The 27,997-nt window shown below is 35.5% G+C and overlaps 2 protein-coding genes across 2 annotated transcripts; both read right to left on the bottom strand.

Annotated features, from left to right (window-relative positions):
• Positions 1–557: 557 nt before the first annotated feature.
• Positions 558–15,595, bottom strand: LOC117914817 (probable voltage-gated potassium channel subunit beta). Its single transcript, XM_034830303.1, has 4 exons — positions 14,923–15,595; positions 13,652–13,795; positions 4,660–4,824; positions 558–979 (listed from the first exon to the last, which is right to left on the bottom strand). Exons 1-4 carry the CDS (start codon positions 15,484–15,486, stop codon positions 866–868), a joined length of 987 nt encoding a protein of 328 aa, XP_034686194.1. The 5' UTR covers positions 15,487–15,595; the 3' UTR covers positions 558–865.
• A 2,932-nt stretch (positions 15,596–18,527) lies between these two features.
• Positions 18,528–26,804, bottom strand: LOC117915438 (purple acid phosphatase 23). Its single transcript, XM_034831031.1, has 7 exons — positions 26,388–26,804; positions 25,721–25,912; positions 24,509–24,845; positions 22,294–22,511; positions 21,938–22,128; positions 19,396–19,677; positions 18,528–18,818 (listed from the first exon to the last, which is right to left on the bottom strand). Exons 1-7 carry the CDS (start codon positions 26,650–26,652, stop codon positions 18,684–18,686), a joined length of 1,620 nt encoding a protein of 539 aa, XP_034686922.1. The 5' UTR covers positions 26,653–26,804; the 3' UTR covers positions 18,528–18,683.
• Positions 26,805–27,997: the final 1,193 nt, after the last annotated feature.

The raw sequence follows: 27,997 nt of genomic DNA, 5'->3' as shown, positions 1-27,997 counted from the left end.
AAAAATGTAAAATTCAACTATTTGCTTTTGGGGTCCAACTAAATCCAATTTCTTGATCCATCCAATTCAACCAAATCCAATCAGCTGGACCAGATTCAAACATATATTTACTAATTTCAATCTAACCCAATTGGAACCCGAGTTTAAAAAACTCAACCCAAGTTGCACTTGGATTAAACAACTTGAGTCGACTGTCGAGTAGTGGATATATATATATATCATATATTATAGAACACCTTGTGCATGCAGCACCTTCATTTTGTTGAGAACATTAGCTCATTATTTAAAAGTTATTAGAGGGTCAGCTTCTTTGCCTATTACAACCCAATAACCAGTAATGATCATCTGAGGGATTATTACAAGATCCTCCTATTCCAAATACCAGAGAATGATTCTCCCCAGATCGCCAAAAGGCTTTGGCATAGCCCAAAACCAACAATGACAAAGATGCTGACCAGTGAGCCTTCTCCATTCCGACTCAGAAATATGCCAGAACAAACCTGAGTAACGGAGGGAACTTCCACTCCTAAAACCTCAAACAACAGAACTTGCACCTGTTTTTTTATCAAACCAAAACCGAATAATTGACTATAAAAGTATGGTCTCTTAAATTGAATCCCAGGTTCCAATCTCCAATTGATTTAATGGTTCAAATAATACCCTTTTACACCCCACCCAGAAGAAAAGGAAAAATAAATAGGAAGAGAACTCTATGCTTGGGAATTTCAGTGGAGGAAACACATCCAAACAAGAGGAACATGAAATGTCCTTCACACCAATTGGTAGCTAGCATTCTGGTAGGTTGGAAAATGGAATGTTCCAAGTAATATCCACAACACTTAAAAGGGTTGAATGGATATCCTGTTCACCTATATGAATCAGGTCGCTTTGGCTTGCTTTGAACAACAGCCTCAATCTTCTCCAGCACAGTGGGTGTCAGCAGAGGTATGACATCAATAGCCTTCATATTCTCTTGAATCTGCATCCCAGAGGTCAAATTACTTAATTGCTGAGAAAAGAGCTGAAGTACAATGATTGCTAACAAAGTAATACTTGTACAATTGCAGGCAGAAACATGTTCTACAACATTAACAGTTCAAGAAAGAACACTACTCAGATGAATCACATGCAGGCACCCACATACAAAATCCAAAAATGGTGTTTCATCCTCCTTGCCACATATTCCTTTGGGATGGATTCTTATACACTTATAGCAAGATCTAAAAAGGGTGTTTTATGTGCCCACAAGTCTGGTTTACTAATGACTAATTCTATATCCTAATTTCTCACCAATTGGTAGCAGGCCTTTGTGAATATAGCCTCAAAAAAATTGAGAAAAAATAAATACAAAAGCACTTTGAATTTAGTTAGCAGACTAACACTACGACTGCCAAATGAAGTTGTTCAGGATCAAAATATCACTTCATAGGAGTGATTGGCTCTTTAAGTGATTTTTTTATAATTTACTACTGCTGTTACAGACTAACAAGTACTTTTCCTTGGATTTTTGAGTTCCCTAGATGTCATTTGATATTGCTCTGTCCAGGCTCAAGCCACAAGGATGCTTGCTTTGATTGTGATTTAGTCAAATTATAGAATTATTAAGAAACATATGCTAAGCCAGGAGATTTTACTTTATTGATCAGGTAACATGGATCATTAAAGCAAGCAGTTGGGATAAGGCTTTTGTAGGTTGAATTGTTCTACTAAAATAGGTAAAAACTACCATCAAATCACTAGCAGTTGAGGTACATAATTAACCTTCAAAATTCCAATTCGTTGCCATGGAAATAACAGCTTTGGATGTAAGTATCCATAAAATTTTGAAATGAAGTCCCCAGAAGTTATGGAAACTGTGCAGGAAGCAAAATTCACTACAAGAAAGAGTTTCGGGTAAATCCTTAGATCCTAATACTAATTAAGAAAGTGAGTCCAATTGTCAGCAGATTGGGGAACAATTTGCTTGATTTGTGAGTCCAATTTAGTGGAATGTTGAATGTTAGACAGTAAAATTATTTAAGAATCCAATTTTAGTGGTATGTTGAATGTTTAGACAGTAAAAAATTTTAAGAATGGCTATTTGGTTGGGAATTTTGTAACCATGTTTTAATGTCATCCATCAAGGCAGGCTGGGGCTTGCTTTATTTATTCTTTTTTGAAAAAAAAAATGGATACAGAGGAAGAATTAGAACAGGCAGAAGCATTTTCATGTTGCAGAATGGAATTGAGAGTGAGATGTGGTAGACTACATAGATCACAGGAAATTATGGGAAGGACCTTTAGAAGGCAAGAACAAATGGAATTCATTTCTTTGTTAAAGAGGTGTAGATTAGGCTGGGGGATGTGGGTCACAAATTTGGAAAAGTAAATGCTATGAGATGGAAGTTTCATTTCTGACTTTATGGTGGAAGGGAGAGGTTGTAAGGGGATAGAGGTCTCACATCTTTTTTGTTAAACACATGTCCAGAGCAGCTGATGCATTGGAGCTGGACTTTTATGTGGTTTTGAGGCAGTTTTGGTGTGGAAAATTAATTTGGCAAAAGTCATTTAGTTTCTGTTTGCAACATAAAAAATGTGGAGGCATTGACTTCTTTGTTGGGATGTGGGGTGGGAAAGTTCTCTTTTACCTATCTTGGCCTCCTATAGAAGCCCCTTGATTGAGGAGAGATTTTACAAAGACTAGCAATGTAGAAGCAACAATACCTCTCAGAGGGTGGTAGGCTTTGATAAATGGCCCTACATCATCGTTTTGACAAAGGTACAAGTGACCTTAGATAAAATGAATGCGGATGAACTAAGCTACGGTATGCCATGTTGACAAGTGTGGTCTACCCTCTTTCCCAATATCCCATCAAGCTTGTTAATTCATATTCATGTCACTTTTTGTTGTTCCAAACAAAGTGTAATTAAGACCAGAGAAGATCTAGAGGGATTTACTCCAGGGTGGACCCTCAAAAAATAAATAAATAAATAAAGAAGCTTCCTTTGGTGAGTGAGTTAAGGGTATCGCATTAGAGCCCTATCTATTCTCGATAAGTCTTTCTTGGTAAATGAAGTTCGAGATTTGCATCAGTGGGCATCTTAGTGGAGGTGATCATTGTTGGGAAGTTTGGGGAAGAAATAGAACGGGAAAACTTCAAAAGTGAAATCAGTGTAGTCATCAGAGATGGAAAGAGAGTGAACTTTAGAAAGGATCTTTGGTTAGCCAATTCATATTTGGGTGCCCCTTTCAAGGTAGCTTGGGTGTCACATGTGTGGGAGATATCACGTGAAAGATGTATCTTTTCTCAAGAGGAGACAAGAGAGACCAGTAATGAGGAACGGTGTGAACAAGTTGGTTTGGAGGGGTGCTAAGGATGGTAAATTTTCAGTCAAAGCTTTCTATTGATATATTGAACTGGAAAAAGGATTCCATGCAGGCTGTTTGGAATTTGTGGTGTCCTACAAAAGTAGGCTTCTTTGCTTGGGAAGCATTGTAGGGGAAAATTTTAACTTTGCACTAGTTAGGATGGTAGTTTAGACCTTTGTGGAGTAGTGCAATCATTCCAAAAGTGAAGAAAATTTGGCCAATCAAATTTTCTAGTACTATAATGAAACAAGGGTACTATGGTGTTTTTTATTTTCTTGATTTGAAGGATTCTGGACTTATCAACTTAGTGGGGTGCTATATGAAATTGGGGCAACATTGTTTGTAAGCATATAGAAGAGGATAGTGGGTCTAAGTTTCAAAATGCTTCTATTCAAGGGAGACACATTCTAGATGCAGTTCCGATAGCAAATAAAGTTCTAGATTCCATACTAAAGAGTCTAGGGGTGTGGATAGCATATAAATTGGCCATTGAAGAATTCTATAATTATGTAGATAGGTCACATGGTTTCCAGAAATCTGGGCTACTCATTTCCTTCGAAATTAGGAACAGCAGACTATGAAAACTGATAGGTCAGCTAATAGATAGTTCATATCATTTATAGACTTTGCTAGGACCTTCTTGACATGCTTCAGATATGACTCTGCCCATGCACTGGGTAATATTAATGGGCCAACTAATTTTTGAAGCAATACGCTGGGTCAGTTATTTATTTTGTTTATCTATTTTGCTCTTTCTTTATGCACATAAATTTGTATGGAAGGATCTCTCATCCTTGTCAATAATTACCACTCCTCTACAAAAAAAAATACCTTCCTTGCTTTTAACACTCTTTTTGTAAACCTTTACAATTTGGCTTCAAAAGCCAGTTTCCCACTTGGCATTAACAGAAGGGAAAATGACACAGGCATCTTAGCAAAGCAAGGTGCCACCACTCTAGAGTTCTTTTGGGGAGATTCTATGCCTCCTTAGTCATTGTTCTTGTCTGGTTACCTACAATGCAAATAAATCTATTTTGACTGTTTTTCCCCTTGTACTAGTCCTTGTATCCTTCAGATTGATCTAAAATTGTAAATAATAAAAGAATAATCTTTTTATGACACTGCAGAATAAGGCAATTAACTTGACCAAGACGTGTAACTGCTAAATTCCACAGACAAGTGTAAAGCAAATATTAACTTTCAAACAAAGTTAAATGGTGGATGAATAGAAATAAATGAACACAAAACAAATGCATAGGATCACAGATTTGTGGCATATCTATTTTTGAGAATGCATGTATAAAACTGACCTGAGACTCCTTTGTCGCCCCAGTAATAACTGATGAGACATTCGGATTTGCAGCACACCAAGCAATTGCAAGTTGAGACAAAGGTACACCTAGTTCGTCTGCAATTGGCTTCAGTCCATTAACTTTTCTCAGCACATCATCGACAAGGGATCGGCTAGCAAGATTCTACAAGGCATAGAATTACAGTTCATTATTTTAACAAGAAGATAATTTATTGTTGTTGTTGCTTGTTTGGACCTCAAGAAGGTTATAGAACTTAGTAAGCCATTTATACATATAATAACACACAGAACCACAAATAAAGTGAAATAACATCAGTACTGCTAACAAAAGTTTTTGATCAAGAACCTATTGTTTCAATGCCTGCATCCACCTAGAGTTGCTTGCATTTTATACTCTTCTTAATATGCCTGAAAATCTCTCTATGCCATCAAGAGAACCCAGCTATCCATTGGTCTCGAGTTACAAGTTTCCAGAATTAACTCAATCACATCTCATGTCAGTTTTAAAAAATAAATGGAATGTAATTTCAAATAATTTCTCAATTAAGAAAAAAAATAAAATCATACAATTCTAATTGTGCTAACCGATCCAATACCCCCACTATACATCAAATTTATTAGAAAGGTGTATGATAAATATGGCACACAGATAAATGAAATAAATAAACAAATAACAGAGAAATAACATCACAGAAGTGTAGTAGTAAGAATCACTAGCATCATCCAGATGCATGGACAAATGTAGACAAGATCAAATACTAAGAAACCTAAGACAACTTTAAGTGGTTCAATACAGCAACAAAGTATCCCAACAGGTTGGAATGAAAATTTATAATGGTCTATTTAGTGCAAGCATGAGAACTGTCTTTGATCAGAGCATATTGACAATGAAATACTTGTTAGGAGGCATTTGTTTTTTTATCTTAGGTCTAAATAGGTCTGAATTTGTCTAAAATTTTAATAGAAATTGAGTGTCAAACTTCAAATTGCAGCGAAAAGTTAAAATTATTTACTCTTTGTATTCAAAGAAAAATATCTAAAAGAAAGACTTGAAAAAAAAATGATACTGAAACGTTTCAAAACAAAACTTCAGAACAATAAGTAAATAAACAGGGCTTTGGTCCCTAAAAGAGGAGATATGATATTCACTCATTTTATAGGTGATATTTTTCATGTTTTGAAAGTTAAATGCTAACTATTGGGGATTGACACAGTTTTGGTAGTTCCACTATCTCATAATATGGAGAACAATAGAAAAAGTACATAGGAATTAGGGTGAACCATAATTGGACAAAAAGGTCAACTACAATGAACAGGATATAAAATGCTACAGAGATCCTCAGATCTCCATGATTATAGATAAAAAAAATATCAATTTTATTTATTTATTTACTTTTAACAAAGTAATTTTAGGAGAGGTTTGGAGAACCTCTCACAAATATAAAAAAAGAAAAAGGCCACTAAAAACTTTTCAACTTCATAACTTGAAACTTAAAATGATGCTAGGACAGTAAGGAAGTTGACACATGCCCACAACTTATAACTCTGTGAATTTGACACATGCCCACAACTTATAGCTCTGCTTATATATATATATATATATATATATTATGGGTACAATAAGCAATTGAATTAAAAGTGCTTGAAAAAGGTGCACCAAAGTATACACAGAATATACAAATAGCACCAAAAAGCAAGCTAAAGGAAAAGAGCAATGACAACCACCACCGATACAAAACCAAAGCCCTACCGACCTAGTAAAACAGAAAGCCCCCAGCTGACCCTCTAGCCTCCTCTGCACCTGAACCCAAGAACCTTCCCACTCCTTGGCTCCTCACCATCAGACCGACAACAGAAGCACCTTTGATTCCTTAAAACAGACTGGATACAAACTAGGACTCTTTTTTGAGCTCTAGCTATTGACTTTATGACTCATTTTCTCATCCCCTATCTACCCACTTTGCTTTTATACACTATCAAAAAGGTTGACTGAAGAAGAGTGCATTTAGAGAAGACTGAGAAGCTCCAAGCAGATTAACTGAAAATATTCAGAGGGTATTTGGAGGGAACACAACAGAAGAATTTTTGAGAAGGGTTCTGCGAGGGGTTGAACTCTCACTTCTGAAGCTGAAAGATATATTACGTGTTCATTGTATGTGTAGAAAGATATATTACGTGTTCATTGTATGTGTAGATGGTGTAATCTACAATTGTAAGACATATTCATTTTTAGACTTAGTGATGTTCATGTGCTTTAGGAGGGTTAGGTGCATGATTTCATTTTTAATTTTTTTATTCTTGCCATATTTAAGTTATATCACACCAGTTTTCTTTAATATACTTGGCACACATAAAAAAAACATCATATGTTTTCAATAAGAAAAAAAAAAAATATATATATATATATATATATATATATATATATATATATATATATATTTAAAAACAAAACAAAACAAAAACAAAGAAGGATGTGATGTCCTTTACTCTAGCACACCATGAATCTATTACAGCAAGAAATAGGTATGTAAAAAACTGATTGCACCGATCAAACTGATCAAACCAAACTGAACCGGCTCAAACCAACAATTTTTAAAAATGTTTTAATAATTTTGTTTTTCTAAATATACCTATCAACAACAACAACAACAAAAATGGTTTTCTAAATGGAAAACCAAACTAAATCAATTCGGTTCATAATTTCTCATTTAAAAAATTGATAGTATAATGAACCAAGCCAAACCAAAAGTTATATGTGCATACTTATAATATAAATATCTATTAGCAATATTATTAACTCAGTGAACGGGATTCTTCCATAGGATGGCAAAACTAATAGGAGGAATTGTTTGGCAAAGATCAAAATTAATGGTCTCTGGTTGACTGAAGAGCAAGAGATTCAAAGGGGTGTGGCTAGGGCCTACCAGAATCTGTTGTCGGATCCTGGTGGTTGGTGCCCTAGTTTGAACGGTTTGGATTTCGATAGAATTGGGATTAAGGAGGCAGCCAGTTTGGAGGAGGCGTTCTCTGTGGAAGAGGTTTACTCTGCCTTTTTAAAGCTGAATGGGGGCAAGGCCAGGTTCGGATGGTTTCCCCCTCGTTTTCTGGCAGTTCTATTAAGAATTCGTTAAAGATGAGATAATCGGTTTCTTCAAAGAATTTCATGAGAGGAGAAGATTTGTCAAAAACCTGAACACCATGCTCCAAAAAAAGGTGGGGCAGACGATTTGAGAGACTATAGACCTATCAGTTTGGAGGAAGGATTGTATAAGTTGCTAGCAAAGGTCTTAGCTAATAGGCTAAAGAAGGCCATGGGAAAGGTGGTGTCCTCATCCCAAAATACCTTTGTTGAAGGAAGACATTCTCGATGTTGTGCTAATCGCTAATGAGGCCATAGATTCTTTGCTGAAAAGGAATGACAGTGGAGTGTTGTGTAAGTTGGATATAGAGAAGGCATACAATCATATTAATTGGAATTTTCTGTTGCTAGTGATGCAAAAAATGGGTTTTGGGGAGAAATGGGTTAGCTAGATTAGTTGGTGTATATCCACTGCAACGTTTTCAGTTTTGATTAATGGCTCGCCAATGGGTTTTTTTCACAGCACTAGGGGCTGAGGCAAGGGGACCCTCCATCTCCCTACTTATTTGTGATCGGGATGGAGGCCTTAAGTTGTCTCATAAATAGAGCAGCAAGGGGGGGATTCTTAACAAGCTATAGGATAAAGGGAAGGGGTGGTGACGGGTTTCAAATTACCCACCTGTTGTTCATTAATGATACACTGGTTTTCTGTGATGCTTCCCAAGAGCAAACTTCTTTTTTAAGTTAGTTGTAATGTGGTTTGAAGTCATATCAAGGTTGAGAATCAATTTGGATAAGAGTGATTTTGCCGATGGGAAGAGTAGAGAATGTAGAGATGTTGGCCCTAGAACTTGGCTACAAAGTGGGAGCTCTTCCTTCCACTTATCTGGGGCTCCCCTTGGGTGCTCCGCACAAATCAATGGCGATTTGGGATGGTGTGGAAGAGAGGATTTGGAAGAGACTAGCCTTGTAGAAGAGGCAATTCATTTCTAAAGGAGGGAGAATTACTCTCATTCGGAACACTTTGGTTAGCATGCCAATCTATCTCATGTCTCTGATGCATATGCCAAGAGTTGCTAAATTGAGACTAGAGCAAAATCCAAAGGGACTTCCTTTGGGGTGGGGGAGCTTTGGAGAAGAGGCCCCATCTTGTAAAGTGGGCAATTGTTTATTCAAATAAAAAGAAGGGTAGCTTGGGAGTTAGAAGTCTTTTTATTCTCAATAAGGCCCTTTTGTGCAAGTGGAATTGATGCTTTACGGTTGAAAGGGAGTCCTTGTGGAAGCTTGTTATTAGTAGGAAATTTGGGGAGGAAGGAGGAGGTTGGAGTACCTGTGAAGTAAGGGAAGGCTATGGGGTGGGGCTTTGGAAGGAAATTAGAAAGGAAGGTTCCTTGATGCTAAAAAATATTGCTTTTTCTATGGGGAATGGTAGATAAGTGAGGTTTTGGAAGGACAAATGGTGCGGGAACAATACCCTTCATGATTCTTTTCCTTCTTTGTATGCCTTAGCGGATTCTAAAGATGTGTGGGTAGCGAATTGTTAAGATTCCTTAGGGGAAGGGGGGGGTGGAATCCCCGTTTCTCTAAATCTTTCAATGATTAGGAGGTGGAGGCGATGGAGAGGTTCCTTTTGACTCTACAAAGAAAGAAACTAGTTTTTGGTTTGGAGGATAGGGTAGTGTGGAAAGAGACAAAGAATGGGAATTTTTCTGTTAAATCCATTTATAGTACTCTTGAACCTATATGAGCAGTCCTATTTCTGTGGAACATCATATGGAGCCCTTGTGTTCCTACTAAGGTGGGTTTCTTTGCTTGAGAAGCTTCGTGGGGGAAGATCCTAACCCTAGATTAACTCAAAAGGAGGGGGTGAAACATAGCTAATAGATGTTTCCTTTGTTGTGCTGAAGAGGAGACGATTAATCACATTCTTATCCATTGCTCCAAGGCGAGGGTTTTGTGGGAGCTTTTTTTTGCTTTGTTTGGTGTTAAGTGGGTCCTTCCGCTTTCAGCTAGAGACACTCTTTTAGGTTGGCATGGTTCCTTTGTGGGCAAGAAGTGTAAAAAGGCTTGGATGGTAGCTCCTCTCTGTTTATTTTGGATGGTTTGAAAGGAAAGAAACAGGATAACTTTTGTTAATGAGGATATTTCAATTCAAATGATGAAAAATTCGTTTGTTTGTAATCTTTGGCCTTGGTCTAAGTCTTGTTTAGATGTAGGACCATTACCTTTAATCAACTTTTTTGATTGGTTGGATTCTAGATGAGGGCTGGTGAGTTTTTGCTTCTTTTTGTTCTTGCCTTTTGGCGAATCTTGTATACTTTGGGTTGCCTCTTAAGCGGCCTTTTTTCTTAATATATATTTTCTCTGTGTTTATCTATCAAAAAAAATTAATGCGGTGCACATTTTTCCATATTCAATAGGACCCCAAAACACACCTACATAGCTTTCTTCTATAATTAGGCCACTTAGTGTGACTGGTATGAGCTATAGCAATAGTTACTCTTGTTATAGGTTACAATAATAAGTTTGAGATAGATGGTAATGATGTGATTCGAGCAGGCTCTATGACAACTTGTTATAATAACATTATTCGAGTTTTTTTGGGCACAAAATATCCAATTATAGGCTTTTTGGTTTTGACCCAAATTAAAAATATAAAAATCAGTTTTTGTTGTTGAACCAAACCGAACCAAACCAAAATAAAGTAAACCAACTTAGATCAGTTATTATTATTAAACCAAACAGACCAATCAGTTTCCTCTTTAAGCTCAATTAATTGGGTATGCATGAAAATTGATTAAATTAGTTTGGTTTGATTTTAATGCTCAAAACCGAGCCAATTGAATGATGCACACCTCTACCAAAATAATTAGAGCATAAGAAAATTAAGAAACCAAAACAAGCCTATTCATAGATGCAGTACAGCACCAGATATCCATGAAATCATATCATTTTTTTCAAAGTAAATAACACCACATAAAAAATATCTATGATAAGAAGAGGCTAGAATATGCCTAGGGCCAGAAGCAGTTGGAGTTAAAAGAATATGTTGTTGTACTTTACAGCAACTTTCAGGTTTTGGCTGCTAGATTTATAAGTTAAAGTTGGGAAAATAGTTATGTACAGAGAAGTAGGGATTTAGAAATCTAAAAGTTAGAACCAAGGGTTACTTGTGGTTTAAAAATCTCAAACATGGTAGAAGATCAGCATTAGAAGTGAGAAATGAAGAATACATATATTCTAGGCTTCATACATAGGTTCCATCACAAAGTCTGTCAAAAGCATCAATTGCTGCACAAAAAGTCTCTAGACCAACCTCTATAGAATTGATAGCAAAGGCTTGATTGCAACTAAACTCAATTATGCAAAATTTTAAGTAGGCACCACATTCCAATATGTGTCAAATTAAGGCATGGGCCTGAAACATCCATTGCATGCCTTTTATATATATCTTAAAAGGGCGCCGTTATCGACCTCCTTCAATCCATCAAAATTAAGAACATGCCTATTAGAGCAATTTTAAGTAGGCACCACATTCCAATATGTGTCAAATTAAGGCATGGGCCTGAAACATCCATTGCATGCCTTTTATATATATCTTAAAAGAGCGCCGTTATCGACCTCCTTCAATCCATCAAAATTAAGAACATGCCTATTAGAGCAATGACTCTTAACGTCACATAAAATGTGAGGCAGTAAGTCAGTGACACAAGGATATAGAGCATTTATCACCAAAAAAGTTTGAAAGAAAAAAAAAAGATGAGGCGAGAAAAACATTATTGATCCCCTCTAAAGGATAAAAAGGAAAACAAAACCCATAATATAATAAATATTACTCCCACTTTTGGATGTTATTATAGTTAAAAAAAAAAAAAGGTAAAAAAGAGAAAATATTTATCTAATTCGATAATTAGTTAAAGAAACACAACATACATAAAATATTTTTTTTGATCGGTAAATGAGATTTGTATTAAACGCCAAAAAGGGCACACCAAAGTACACACAATGTATACAATGGCAGCCAAAAAGCGCCAAAAAAAAAAAGGAAGAGGAAACAAAAAACCACTCCTTCCCTCAAACCAACCCCAACCAATCAATGAAATCTACTATGGACATCAATCTTTCCACAACATACATAAAATATGATCCACCCTTCACAAATAACATATTGCAACCTCAAGAATTTCGCAAACTATTCTTCTATTGATCTTACTTGAGAATAAATGTACACTGATGTCAAATTTACAAAAAATAGGATAAAAAATTCTGGCACTCTCCACCCCGAAAGCCAAAGAGAATTTTTTTTTTTTTTTGATAGGTCCCACAAGCCAAAGAGAATAAACAACATAAAAATGATATTAGTAAAGATTTAAATCTATGATGCTTGTAGATTCTAGAGGAAGTATTCTACATGTCCTATTCCTACTGTCATTTCTTCTAACTAAAACAGGATCGGATGTTAAGATAGAAGTTTAAAATAAAATACATACCATCTACAAACATCTCACAAACATGCTTATGTATAGAAAATGCAACATGTGTTGTTGTAGAAAAGACACATTACCAGTCAGCGATAGTGATAGCCTAGAAGATTAATGAAGTTGTCCAACACTCTTTTAAAGGTTTCTGGTTTTACACAGAATTATCCAGATCTATGGTGGTCTATATTTCTATGATGTTTTGTACCTTCATTATATTCTCATTGTTTGCCCACACACACTATGATACCCTGATTCTTCAATTTCACCCAACTTACCAGATTCTTCAATTTCACCCAACTTACCAGCATCGACATGATATTGGTGTGGGCATAGGATCCTTGTCAAACACCCCTAATTTACTTTGGATGTGGCTGGTTGATTTTTTTCATTGATATCCTTTTATTATGTCAATTTTCCTAGTAATAAATACATTAGAGAAAAAGAGTTAGCTAAAAAGTGAATTTTTGGAAGAATATTTAAGGATAAAAGGACAAAAAGGGATTACAGGACAAAATGGGAACTTTTAAAAAGGATATCTTCACTTCCAATTTATTTTTAATTGATTTTTCTTATATCATATCGTATCCCAATACCCATGTCCCTTTTTTGGATCCCTTTTTTGTCCAATCCCTATATCCTAAAATTTGTGTTGTGAAAGATTATATATTGAGACACATACCCCCATTAGACATTCGTACCCAAACCCATGAAACATAGTGTATGCATATATGTATGCCTGTATATATGAATGTATGTATGCATGCATGCATGTATATCTAGGAAATGCAAGAACACAAAAACTTCAAGAGGCTCTAAACTAGAATCACTAATCAATGTTGATGCCGATCTTTGAACTTAGATGTCCAAGAATTTGTACAATAAAAACTTTCTTGAGCATGCAAGAACTTGATCAACAAAGAAGAATTTGTTTCATACTTAGCCAAACCTAAAACTACCTTTAAATTGATAGAAAGTCAGTTTCAAAACCAATGTACGTTTAACACAAGCATCTAATGTTAAACAGGGATTAAAAGTAAACAGGCAACAGTGGGACAGCCACACTGACAATGAGCCATGACCCTGAATAGATCCTTGTTATTAAGCTCTACTTCTCAAGCAAAGAACATTTTTTTTTGGGTTAGCTATCAAGCAAAGAACACCTAAAATAAGCACACGATTTCTTGCATGTTATTTCTAGAAGCTATGCTAATAAGAAATAAAAAAGATCTCAAAAAAATACTCAAGAACGAAACTCCTTGGCAGCCAAGATCAATAAATCATGTCAATATGAGTGTAAACTAACGAGTGTAAAATAACATTAAACCGCAACTGAAATTGTAAATTTGAAATAAGTAAACAGTGAATATTGGAGAACCATAACATAACAGTACAATGCAGCACTCAAATTTAAAATCACTCAGAAGTTTTACTTTGTAATTCTCCAGGGCAAATCGACTATCCTGGGGTATTGTTCCCTTGTTGTATTTTCCAGTAAGCACTCCTGATGCAAGTGGACTCCATGTGGTAAGACCTATGCCATAGTTGCTGTATAGAGGAAGGTACTCACACTCAACCTGAGTTCATACAGAAAAATGTCAGAAACCGTACATAAAGGATTTTAACATTATACATCCTATATGAAACAACAAATCAATGCAGTTCTTGTCAGCCATAATGTTACAAAACTATTCCCAAAACCAAGGAAAGAATATAGATGAGTCAAAAGCAGTCGGAGGAAAATACTCCATGTTTAGGAAAGAAATGAGTGCTTAGATTGAAGTTCACCAATATGCTAGCTTTTTACCCACGAAAGCCCTACCCCAATGCATCTCATTACCGATGAGACAAAGTCAAGGCTGGTCATAGATCAGTGTAAAAAAGGGATAGCAATAAAGACATGCACAAGACTTTAGCCAAGCTTGCTGTTGGATTAGACACCTTTTCCATGCACATGTTGCATATCAAAATCAAATACCAAATTTTTGGATTAGAAATAAATTGTAGTGGTTGGCCTCCAATCAACATCATATTCTACAACCTTGAAGGATCCAATCGAAAATAAAAAGGAAGATTTGCTTTTAAAAAAGAGGTCAGAAGAATGAGATTCAAGACGGAAGTACTGAATAAAAAAAAATAAAAAGTAAAAAGTTAAAAAATAAAAGAGTGGGGTTAGTTGATTACACATCATTTTGGCAGCATGACCAAGTGGTAAGGCAAGGTTCTAAAAGTACAATAAGACAATTGTATAAGATCCAAAAAAAAACAAAAAACAAAAAAATAATAGGTCACCAGGTTCTCCTGCTGCAAGCTACTTTCTTTAATATTATTAGGGGCTAATCGATCTTCGAAGTCATCACCATTTGATTGCAGGCAACACCAAAATTTAACAAAGTAACAATCTTGCAGTCCACAAAAACTCGATCAAATCCACAATCAAAGCAAAAATAACATCAATAAATAAATAAATGCAAAAAATTTAAATAGTTATCTTCAGGGTCTGCATCAACAATGATCCCAACCAAAACGCACAAGAATCAAACACTTTTCAGTTAAGTATGCACCAACAAAGAACACATTCAAGTGTCACAATGAAAACCACACAAAAAATAAAGCTTTAATGAACACATTAATCAACCATCACAAGCAAAACTAGTCAAAAATCAAATTTCCCATCTGGGTATTCACTAATAGCCCTGCATACCTTGTGCCTAGATAGCAAATTATACTCAGGCTGTTCCACAATCGGCCCGACCAGATCCAAGCGCTCCGCCACCCCCCAGGCCTCCGTGATCTGCTGGGCAGACCACTCACTGGTCCCCCAATAAAACGCCCACCCGTGATCTATCACATAGTTCATGGCCCTGACAGTCTCCTCAATGGGCGTGGATGAATCGGGCCGATGACAATAAATAACATCCACATACTCCATATCCAGCCTCTTGAGCGAGGCCTTGGTTCCCTCAATAATGTGCTTCCGCGATAACCCCTTATCGTTGGGGCCGGAGCCGCCCCAGAAGATCTTGGTGGAAACAACCACGTCGGATCGCTTCCAACCCAGCTCCCGAATGGCTTGGCCCATGATCTCCTCGGCTCGGCCGTTGGCATAGACCTCGGCGTTGTCGAAGAAGTTGACACCGTTGTCGCGGCAGCATTGTAGCAGCGACTTGGCTTCCTTGACGTCGAGCTGGTTGCCGAAACTCACCCAGGCGCCGTAAGACAGCTGGCTCACCTTCAACCCCGATCTTCCAAGGTTCCTGTACTGCATATTTCCGAACGGGGTGTAGAGAGAGAAAGTAATATGGCTCGTGTGGAGAGAACAGAAGAGATGAGACTTGAAAGGAGTTTCACTTGGCACAGGGGAGGCAGTGAGACATTGGAGTTATGATCATCTGCATACGCAAATATATGGGCATGCTCCAATTGGCATGATTGCCAACAGGCGTGCTACACCTGTTTCTACCCTCATCTTTATTCCTCTGCTGATCTTTACCCATATCATATTCATTTTCCTCTTCAGCATTATTTCATTTCCCTTTTCTACTTTTTTTTCCTAAAAAAAAAGGTTATTTGATGGGAATGGATAAGAAAAATCCCTTTGATCCAGAAAATAACCTCTACTTTTGTTAACATAGAAAATGATCCATTTTAACAAACATACCCTTACCTATTTTATATCAAACATTTTCTCAAAAAAGAAAAACCATATACACATCCGTGTAGTTTTTAATACATGAAAATTATTATTTTTTAAATATGGATTTTATCCTACCCCTTTTAATTAAATATTAGTCATATTTACTTACTATTCATCTCCATCAAACCAGTGAATTATTATATAAGTATATATAATTTTGGTTTATTTATCTTTCATTTCATTGTCCGTCAAACCAATAAAACAGAAGTTTATTTAAACAAAAAGTAAGTACAGAAAGTCGCATTAAAAATCAGTCAGAATCACCTATCAAACTATCAATAAATGAGAAAGAAGAATGTGGAGTTGACAGATGGCTTGATGAACAAATCTGTGATCCAAGCATGCAACAATAAATGCGAAAAAGGCATGGGGGGCTTCATCTGCAAGAGCTTCCAAACTCAGGGTTTGGGAGTCGGTCTCTTGATATAAATGTTTTTTCTTCTTCAAGGGACAAGTGCCAGTTGGAGTGTCATATGGAGAATCCCCCATGATTCCCCAAGTGAAACATATTCTCTTTTATATTATTTTTTAAATTTTCAAGTTTATTGTGATTCATCCTATACAGAAAATCGTTTAATATAATTGTAATTTCCTTCCGTCCTATTTTCCTAATCTATATTTATGTTATCCACGGGAGATGAGCCATGCATGAGAATGGTAAGGTGTCTAGGCCCTAAGGAGGAGTAAAGTGGATTGAGAGGAGAGTCAGGTAAGGATGGGAAGCAAGTGGCAAGGGTCCTGTTTCCTTTTTTGCAAATATTGTTCCTTCTGAATCAAATGTCTTCTTACAGTTTTAAAACAAATGGACCTAGTTGTCCGTTGAATGTCCTCTTACAATTTTAAAATAAGTATACCTAGTCAAGAAGAATCTACTCTATGTCTACATGTATTTTAAAACCACGAGGGTTTATTAAATTTAAAATAGACAATACTTATATGGGAAAGAATGGGTTATTCTAAATGATTTTAAAATCAATTCTCAATCTTGATATGAGCCTTTGTCTATTTGATTTTTTAAAAGCTATTTGCCTGTTTGGCCTTATAATTTTATAAGATATGACACAAATGTAACATCTACATAAAGACAAAGGGGTTTTGAGGGGATGATTGCAATATTCCTCATTGAATAAAGGAAAAGGTCTTTTGACATTAAACATGTATACCTCTTTTAATCATGTAAATGTCTTTTAAAGTTACAAGAACTCATTAGGCTTAGAGTAGACAATATCTACACACTTAAGAGCATATCATTATAAATTGTGTGTGTATATATATATCTACTCTTCTTGATTGTGAAGACTTGTTTTAAAATTGTGAATGCTCATTGGGTTAAAATTGCACAATATCTACATAAGAGGAAGCGAATCAATATAAAATGGTATTAGAGTCGATTATCAATCCTAATGTAGGTCTTTGTTTGTTCACCTTTGTAAGAGATATTTGTCTTTTTGGCCTTATAATCCTATGGGACATGAAGAAGACTTCTTGTTTTCATGGGGCTAATTATAATATCTTATATTAGATATGAAAAAAAAATTTCTAATATTATATATGTATGAACTCCTTTTAACCTTAAAAATATGTTTTAAAATCATGAAGTTCACTTAGACCTATAGAGGACTTCTAAACTGTGTAAATATTTTTTAAAGCCATGATAACCCATTACATTAAAAGCAGATAAAATCTACATAGAAGGGAGTGGGCCAGTACAAAGAGACTAATAATATATATGTTGGATGGGGAGACTAATTACCACTCAACAAGTACTATAATAATGTGCTAAAATGAGGTTTTATTATGTACTTCTTAGTAGAAATCATTTCCTTACCATAATAACCATGTTAGTTGTCTATTTTACTACTCCATGCTTTAAAGTGGTTTGATGCATTATGGAAGGTGATAAAGGTGATGTTATGAGCCCTAATAATTCAATATGATCAATTGAGTTGATGACAACTTTTTTAAAACATGCATTGACCTAATGTTGATTTGTAATTGAGATCTTTCTTACATGTTCTCAACATTTCGTCTCATATTTTCACTAGTCCAAGACATCTTTTGAGAACATTTCTCCAATTATTAATTGCTAGATTTTCCTTTTTCGGAGGAAGATCAAACTAGAATTTAAGAATTTTGTTGGGAAAAGATCTCTAAAGTAATTATGTTGAATTCTCTCTCTTAAATTGTTGATTTTCTATCGAAATCAATTTTCTTTTTTAAAATTGTCTTTGATATAAATATTGGTAATTATTTAATCAATAGATCTAAATTTATTTATTTTTCCCAAAAAATTCTAAAATTTATTTTTCAAATAAAAAAGAAAAACCTCTAAAATTGGCATTCAATTGGATGACTATCCATTAAAACGTTGATTATATACATTACAAAAACTTCTTCTTTTATCCGATGTGGGATATCATCTATATATAGGAACAAAAACTTCTTCCCTTATCTGATGTGGGATATCACAGTAAAAGTTCAGGACGACGATGTTCACAAATCTAGTTATGATTATGAGGCATGGAACTAAATGATAATGGCAATGCAGTTCCATGCTGATGGTGATAAAAAAAAAAATGATAGAAACAAAGGCTGGTGTGATAACAATGATAGAAACAAAGGCTGAGGTGATAACAATGATAGAAACAATGAGAGGCATACATGGTTGAGAAGTACAAAGCTTCAAAGACGCTTTTATTAACTATTTGATGAAGCAATCTCATAAAACAGGAAAACAAATCTATGTGTGTTTGGGGGTCAATGTCAAACTATGCTACCACTTTGGAAGCAGTAGAGCACAGGTGAGGTTGTCGTACGATGTATATTTGGTCACCGCGGCTTTTCCTCTTGTAAATATCCTGATTCCTGTGCCAAGTCCATAAAGCATATGTAGAATTCACAACCTGTGTTTGGAATGACAGATTAGGACCTAAAAGAGAGGGAGATAACAACTGTACAAGTAAATGAATAGAAAGAGATAACTACTTGAAGATCACATTAGAAATATACAAGTAAAAATGGCCTAAATTAATGGATGAAAGAGTGCAACAGTCAACATATCGCTTCTACTTGGAAAGGTTAATGTAACTTTCTCTTGGCTAATGCAAATTTCTCGGTTCTTCTGCAGATTTCCAGATTGTATGTTACTTCAAACTTTGATAGACATACATGCAGATATAGAGACACATGCTGAGATTCATCTCATGGAATGTCATTGAAAACTCTGTTGAACCATTATAGAATATACTAACAGAAATGATAATAACAATAATAGAATATCTCATATATCCCTATAAAAAATGTCCAATATTTGAGATTTTTTTTTTTGGTAAGATTCTATACATATACCAAACTAGTAACATTTCCAAAACTTCGACAAAACCAGAAAAACTATTTTAATGCTATGTCAAATAAAAATGGAATAACTTCACGTCCCCTGATGTTCTAGCTACCCGTAAAAGTGTCTGGCTTATATTTTACCTCAAGTATTCCATGCCCAAAGCTGCTTTCTCTAAATGCACTCCACTCTGGTTGTTGGTCCCAACAAAACTTGCCTTTGGCAGGGCCGGAAGAGAAATTCAAATGGCACAACCCTCCAAATTCTGGTATATTGTCTTGTGCTGAAGGGCATTTTCCAGGATCATCTGCATGGTCAACTTCAACTTGCTCAATATTTCCACCGTCTCCAACAGTTATGTAAACGGGCCCACATGAATCCAGAGTATAGTTGTAGACTCGATTCATCCGCTCATAAGCATGGACCTGCATGGTGGATGGTAAATCACACCTCTCTTGATAAAAAAGAATCTTGTCTAAGAATGGAATACTGACTTGATTTTTTTTTTTTAAATTCCCTTCATGTAATTCCCACAACATGTCAAATGTGAATTGCAACCACACCAATGTTTTATCTTATATGAAATTCCAAGGATGAAAGATTTTTTCTAACACTCTGATCAACATTCCTTTATTAGAATCAACACATAATCATCTCAAAAATAAACAAACCATTAATGCACTGCAAATATTGACACAACATCTCCCAAGCCCTTTTATTTATCAAAAGGGTAATCTGTAGTCACTTGGTTGACTTTTCTGCGCCTTGGATCACTTTTAGAGACCCTTTAAAGTACTCCTGTTATTATTAAGAGAATATACATCTTGGTACCTCCAAAATGAAGAGAACTTCAAAAAGAGACTCAGTATCATAAGAAAGATGTTGGAGCAAGAATCACTTGTAGAAGAAATTCGAGGTTTTTTTATTTTTTATTTTTATTTATTTTTCTTTAAGATTTGTAAAACTTCTTTAGATTGAATACCAAAAAATTTGAAGTTTAATGGAAGTTTATTAGGTAACCATATTGAGAGTATTAACAGTGGATATAAATATGTCCATGAATATTGTAAAAGGGATTGCCAAGATATAATTAAGTTAAAAGACTAGGAAATGGATCAGTTGAGAGGAGCATCCATGCAAAGAAAATTGAGCAACTTTTGTTCCTCAATTCCAGACCTGAGTTGACCAGATTTGTTTTGTGCAAGCATGAAGAACAGGAGTTGCATCCATGTGAGTGGCAATAAAATTATACCAAGGATATAACCACTTGGAATGTGAGAGACACTAATGTCCTTGACTAAATAAAATAACCAAAGCAACATCTTAGAGATGTACGACAACTGTTAGGGCTTTATATTCAGCCTTCATACAGGAGCAAGAGATTGTCGGCAACTTCTTTGAGCCCCATGATATGCATTTGGGTCTTAAATAGGGACAGAGTCATTTGATAGCAGCATGATCAACATCTGGGAAAGTCATGATAAGAGTTATGGAGCCATGATGAAGAACGATGCCAGAACAGGGGAGTCTTTCAAGTACCATAGACTCTGTTTTGCAGCCTCAAGATTTTCACTTGTATGAGGATGCATGCATTGACACACTTGAATCATGGAGTGGAATAAACCATGATTGTGAGAGTAAGATAATAAAGGACACAGGAGGATGTTTTCTAGGATCAACTTGAGGGAGGTATCAGTGAGAGTTTGTGGAACTAGATGCAGTAAGAGTGCTGAAAGGTTTACAAGCAATCATGCCAACACGTTTTAACATATCTGATTGAAAGTAACATGCTTATTCTGCTTGAAAGTAATTCTTCTTAGCAGCTATAATACCCAAAAAAGACTGAAGGTCTCCTAAATTAAAAATAGGAAATGCAATTCTCAACCTACAGGGAAAGGAATTCAGTTAAGGGAAGAGAGTCACCCTTTTAAATAATTTTAGCAACAAAGAGGAAAAGATAACCGTGGTCTGAGGAGAGTGTGGCACAAATATGGAGTTATTTTCCCTACTATACTGAAAACCTTCAAGAGGAAGCAAAATAATTCACATTTGGCAAGTAAAAAGAACCTGAACTTGAAGATTCTAGTTGACTGGTCTTCTCTATCAGATTTATCACATAACTGAATAAACAAATTATAACCACTTTGGGAGGATAAATTTCATGATGCAGATATATAAGAAAAATAAATACCAGAACAAAAATAATCACATTTCATTTATGAGCTTGTCCAGAATCGGTCATTGTTCTTGAGTTCTATGACAATAGAAATTATGAAACTTTGGATAGAAGTCACCCAGAATTAAATGAATTGCTCTTGAGTTCCATGACAAATGACATGTGTAGCTGGATTGATGGCAATAAGATAAGCTGACATTCATATTAGGGAAATTGTATCACCAGTTTACAGGTCAACAATTAGAACTTTGTATAATGCAATATCAAGCATCATTGTGGATTTTGTCCGAAAGGTCATACAAGTTAATACAACTATTTTAGCAATGATTAGTAGGATGATATTAAGGCCACAAGAAGATTGAATGGACTCTAAATCAGGAAATTCTTGAAGGACATAATCATCAATTTTTATACCTAAAACACTCTATAATTTAGTACAGGGAAGAAGAGAAGATGAAATCACATTTTCTTTTGTCAGTGCAAACTAGACTTGATGAATGTCTACTTACATGACCAGAGAAGACAATATCAACACCGTATTGATATAGAAGTGCCTCCATCTCCTGCCTCATGCATTCAAATTCCTGATAGTGTGATGAATAGCTATTATACCAAGGCGGGTGCCATGCAGCTACCAGCCAAGGGGTCACACTGCGGTCGACTTGATGCAAATCTTTCTCAAGCCAAGCATACTGGGCACCTGGAATGAAGATTTCATTAACTATTAAAATAATAGCAATTTTGCTAACCAGCTAAACACATGCTTCCAAAGTCAACTTTAAGAGAGGCATTGCCTCAAATGGAAAAGTTGAAAAAGTATTATGGTGTCCAAGGCTATATCAATAAAACGGGCAGGATCGGTCACCAGTGCGATTGTAGTCAACATATGCTCCCAACATTATGAAATGTACTCCACCAGCATCAAAAGAGTAGTAGAAGTTACTCTTAGAGCCAGACTCCTCTGAGGGAACAGCAAATCTTGTCAGATATGATTTAAAAGTAATCCCAGCAACTTGAGGCTCAATCTCATGGTTGCCTTCAATCACCATCATAGGAACTCTTGATGTTAAGGGCTCCATAAATCTGAACTTCCAATTCCAACATGTTAGTCATGGACTGAATTTTAAAAATTCAAGGTGAATTTGCAATTACATTTATTTTAATTTGAGCACATTGAGCACTAACGTGGGTTTAATTTTTTCTCATCTATAGTAACTCCATTATTATGTTCATGTAATGGCAATACACACAGAGGAAAGCATAAGACAGATTAAATGGTCCAAGAGAGGTGAGAAATTGATCGGTACATGATAAGAGTGTGTGTGTGTGTTTCTGAAGGGGCGTTCCGCCCTTCCCTGATGCGTGATTTGGAATGTTGACTCTGAAGGTAGCGTTTGCATAGATCACAACTTGCATGTGGGAGACTTCGTTTAAAAGTCTTTCTATGTTTCCCGATTAGGGAAAACTGAGTCTCATTTAATGCAAAACTTTCAATGCAGAAATTTCTGACAGTAGACAATTTAAACCACAGTTAGCAGCAGGACAGGTTCATGTAAATCATGTGCTATACAAAAAGGATTAGAACTGCAATCATGTGCTTATCTTTCAATATCCCTCCTGGTTTTGTTTTGCTCAAATTTGCAGCAAAGAAGCAGTCCTTGAAGAATCACACCTTCCACTTCATTAAGGGAAGCAAATAGGTTGTATAAAAATTTTCAAATGAAAGGAGAAAAGTCTAAGAGTATTCAACTATGTTCATCAGCCAAGAATCTTGATTAAATAAAATTAGGAACAAAAGAAGATGATGTCTTCTCCCTTTTACTTCCAACCAACTAAGACAGACTGAGCATCAGGGGTAGTATAAAGGGCAACTGAGAATCACACCAAGCATATCAAGTCAAGGACAACTAACAATTACACCATTACTGACCATAAAAGCAAGGAAACTGGAAACTAAAATGCATAGCAAGCATATTAATGAAATTTCTACCAATAATGTTAACAAAATTTAAATTTTCATCTCCAAAACTAACAGCATCATTGAATGGTTTGCTGTATCAAATTGAGTAAAGCACCATACCAGGTTGGAGATTTAGCCACCCATTTATTTAGTGAAAGTAAATTTAATACAAGATTAATAAAGCCATAATAGGCTTATCATCTGGGGATAATCGAGATAGCTGTAAAAATTGAAAAATCCCATAAACACCTGTTCATTGAATTACCTTGGTTTCAAAATCTCCCTTTCTGAATTCTAGTTGTTTGATCAACTCAATGTACTGCCAATCTTCCAAGGGAACACGACACATATTAACAGGAAGGATATTAACTGTACCCAAACCTATGTTAAGCTGAACTTCAATAATCAAAAGTACCCTTAACATTTTCATAACACTTAATTTCATTTTTTGTGATCTCAGACTATCATCACCTGAAGAAGAATTTTTATCTGCTAATGTGAGAAAATGACACTTTAAGACATTTGGACCTGGGTTGGTTATTCATCAGCTGCAGCCAAGCACTCCAGGTCCTTGATGATACAGTAAAAATATTAAGGAGCATTCCTCACTCTCATCATTTTTCTGGTAGGCATTGATCGATCATTTCCACTAGATTGATACTCCTTAAATTTGATTTACCTCTAGTTCATTTCTGTTTATCCCACTCTTGAATCATGGTAAGAACTTCAAACTACCACAAACTAGAATTTTCATTCCCCTTCAAGCCCTCCGACAAGTGAGGCCCCACCTTGGGATAAGCTTACTATGACAAATATCCGCAAAAGAAAAGCTAGAGACATGCTAAATTATATCATCTATAAACTAAATAGTCTGTTAATAAATAATATTATCAGTAGCTGAGCTTTTCAAATACAATCCAAGGTTTTTCTGTTTCTATCGACTAATTCAGAGTATCCTAGTAAGCTGAACACCTCATAAAAATGAAATAATTAGATTATCTAGTAGTCCTATCTGTTCCCTTGATTTAGATTCCACCATAGGTTTCAAATAAAAATGATTGAACCACAATAGTTACATTAGGCAAAACTGAAAAATTGGAGAAAGCAGATTGAAGGATACCTTCCCCACCCATCCCATCGGGGTTGATATGTCTCTCTAATTGGTGCATCTGGGAAGGCACATGAAAAGCAGGGGACTCCTTTGCCACCAGTTGTACGGTACTGATTTGCATAACTCAGGTCTCCAACCATTAAAATCATTGATGGGTCGTTCCTGATCAGATGATCAATAGTTGTCGTTGTATTGCTTGTCAGACCCAAATCTCCAACAACCGCTATTCTACGAGGATACCTTTTTGGGCCAGGTAATGGTAAAGTTTCAAAGACATACTCTCTACTCATAGCTGGAAAAGAACTATCCCCACACTTGTAATAATATTTTGTTCCAGGTTCAAGATCTACAAGAAAATCAAGAAACATAGTGTGAGCAGAACAACAGAAATGACTCATTTTCATTTGAAAAACTCTCAGTAAGACGACCATCTTCAGATGAAAAAAAAAAGGTTCTCTTTGAAAACTATTATTTTTGCATTTTGCAAGTAACAACTTCTTCAGTACTTTTGAAAGCAAATTTTCAGTTGTAACTCAGTGAACCATTACAGAGCTCCCACTCTCTTGGGTGAGAACTTACCCCAAACTGGGCAATAGGAAAATATTCAATATCTCTATAGAGGATTTTTATTTGTAAGCTGACAAAATGAGTTAGTTTAAAGTTATTTCCCATTTTGTGATATAAGTCCTCCATATGATTCCTAAAGTTATTTTAAATAAAAAATAACTCTCAGCCATTATTCTGTACTCTGGGACTTGAAACAGAGGAATACCTTTCAATAATGAACAGGATGTACGCCCATGAGAAGGGAAAAGATATTCTGCCATATGGCGGATTAGGGACATAGCCAGGAAAAGGTACCCATGATAGATGCCACCATGATCAATCAATGGACCATGAAATCTCCCATAGACATGGGCATTTCCCCCCTCTTTTGACTTGCCTTAGAATTAACAATCTAAATTATATATGAACGTTCCTAAAACTGCAGTCTAGCAAAACGGTTCCACAGGCAAATCATGTAATAGACACAAGTGAATCGAAAAGCATTAACCACTGCCAAGCAGGATGAGTTTTATAATGCAAAAAGTGACTTCCAGGGATTATAAATTCAAATTCACTTGTTTATGTCATATAGGCAAGAAACATTCATCATAATAATCACACACCAATAAATAAATAAAAATCCACAGATTACTACAAGTTTCTGTTAAATTGTACCATCAAGCCTCACATGGTGAATGATGCCAGAAGTGTAGTTCAAGAGGCCCTCGAATGGGTACAACTGGCTATAAACAGTTGAAAACCCCGTCTTTACACTTGAGTATTTCCGGCTTCTTTTCCCATACCAAACCTCGCTGGCCACAGTTGAAGGATCAAGTGGGGTTACGTTGGAACCAATCTGGGAATCCCCTAAAACCCAAAAAAAAAAAAACAACAACAACAACTCAATTCAATGCTTCCATACAACCAAACAGGCACGTGATCAAGAACAGGGAAAAACCAACAAATTTGTCAAAGAACAATACGAGCAACCCCTAAGACAATTCCCAATTAGGAATCCCCTAAAAGCCAATAAGAAACCAATTCAGTTCAACGATTTTCCTCTATCAAATCACACATGCACATGAAGAACATTAGACAAGCAACAGAACGTCAAAATCAATGTGGTCATCTCCTAAAATCAGTGCATTATAACCAAATGGGAATTCCATAAAAAGGCCAACCGAATGGAACAATTCTATGAAACCAAACAATCCCATGAATAACATCAGACAAACAGCATAATTAACTCTCAAGACCAATCTGGGCATTCCTAGAAAACAAATTCAAACAAACCCATTTGACAATTGCATCGAAACATGGAAGGGAATGTCATGAGAAGTACCTGTAATCCAAGACACCCACATGGAGGTTGGGGAAGAAATGGCAAGAGAAATCTGTTCTGGGAAAAATGAGGTGACATTTCTTCTGAGCCTAGGATGATCCATTGGTAAGTCATCACTGCCTCTCCGCAACCGGGAATCGAAGCTGTGAGTGACTGGCTGAAAAGGACCTTCAAGGGTGGTAGGTATGCGATCACCACTTGTAAACAAATCTGCTATGATCATCAAGAAAATAGATAGAGCTAAACATAGTCTAAAGTCCATCATGAGGCTCTCCTCTCTTCTTCTGGTGAACAGTTGGTGATCATGATTTGTAAAACCATTAAAATATAAACAAATGAGGAAGTAGTTGGTGTTTCAGGAGTTTCGAAAGCAGACACGGCTGAGCATAACGTTGGAGTTTGGCTGACGTATGGTATCTGGAATCAGTAGTGGATAATGGCATGCCGTAGTGGGTTTTTTGCCACAACAGCGCCTTTACTAATTCGATTTATGTATGTACGTATGTATTGTTTTGTCTTGTATGGCTTTGAGTGAAGTGGAAGTGGCGCCTCTTACAAGATATTCCCTATCCTTGTTTTTAATTTTTTTTTTTTAAATTAAAGAGTAAAAAAGTATTTTTTTTTAACAAGTTATAGTTAATAGTTATACCAATGTTTTCATAACCGGACCGGTCATTGAACCGGAAAAGTTACCGGTTCACGGTTCACCGATCGGACCGGCAGTCGAACCGCTATCGAACCGATGACGTCATAAATATATATTTTATTATTTTATATATTATAAAAAATTAAAAAATTAATAAATTCTATGTAAATTTTGATAGCATCTACTTTGTTTGTTGAGTTTTGTCACAAATTTTTTTACCTATAGAAGTCATCAATTATCATATATGATATCTATAACACAATATAAGATGTTATATATTCACAATGTCAATAAACTCAATATTTATCAAATAATCAAACCATTACTATCCTATAATAACCAAATTATCAAAGAGTTGTTAACTTAACACATTGTCCATAATAAATAATACAAATGTCAACCATAGGTCCACAACACTTAAATAATTACTCAAAATGAAAATATAACATGTCAATGTTTGAATATTCATGAAGTTTTTTGCATACTAATAAATATAAAATTCATGTCTTCATTCATTTTGGAAATTGGAATATGGAGATTGAACATGAGCATTTGGAAAACCAAAGTTCTCCACATCAAGCCCTTCTATAGCCACGTCACCACCATCCTCATCATCTACAAAAATATTGAATATATATCAACAATAAATCATTTTTAAAGAAAAAAAAATATAATTATTGAACTTTTATAAGTTTAAATATTTTACTAACCAATGTGAGAACTTGAACCTTCCACTTCATTTATTGGAATTGACCCTTCTTCATATAGAAGATTTTCCAATTCTTCAACATCTAACTCTGCTGGTTGATCATCATCAACTACCCAAAAATCGGTCTCATCAATGCATGCATAGTCAATTGGATCATAGATTCTTTTCTTGTTATAGAACCTAAAAAAAAAAAACATATAATTATTCATAATTGTGAATAGAAGAATTTAAATTCAAAACAACTAAGAAATCATT

The sequence above is a fragment of the Vitis riparia genome, chromosome 5 (assembly GCF_004353265.1).
Source record: "Vitis riparia cultivar Riparia Gloire de Montpellier isolate 1030 chromosome 5, EGFV_Vit.rip_1.0, whole genome shotgun sequence".
Lineage (NCBI taxonomy): Eukaryota > Viridiplantae > Streptophyta > Magnoliopsida > Vitales > Vitaceae > Vitis > Vitis riparia.
The sequence above is the reverse complement of the archived record's forward strand: the minus strand, read 5'-3'. Positions and strand labels throughout refer to the sequence as shown.

What these genes read in the sequence shown, in the direction of transcription:
- LOC117914817 (XM_034830303.1), bottom strand. Translation starts at nt 15,486, where the DNA reads ATGCAGTACAGGAACCTTGGAAGATCGGGGTTGAAGGTGAGCCAGCTG. An exon ending in TTGCCCTGGAGAATTACAAA is followed by an intron (nt 4,825 to 13,651) that starts GTAAAACTTCTG and finishes TATGCCTTGTAG; the next exon opens with AATCTTGCTAGCCGATCCCT. An exon ending in GGGCGACAAAGGAGTCTCAG is followed by an intron (nt 980 to 4,659) that starts GTCAGTTTTATA and finishes TCTGGGATGCAG; the next exon opens with ATTCAAGAGAATATGAAGGC.
- LOC117915438 (XM_034831031.1), bottom strand. Translation starts at nt 26,652, where the DNA reads ATGATGGACTTTAGACTATGTTTAGCTCTATCTATTTTCTTGATGATC. An exon ending in TGTTGACTACAATCGCACTG is followed by an intron (nt 22,129 to 22,293) that starts GTGACCGATCCT and finishes TCTTCATTCCAG; the next exon opens with GTGCCCAGTATGCTTGGCTT. An exon ending in TTGGGCATGGAATACTTGAG is followed by an intron (nt 18,819 to 19,395) that starts GTAAAATATAAG and finishes TTCCAAACACAG; the next exon opens with GTTGTGAATTCTACATATGC.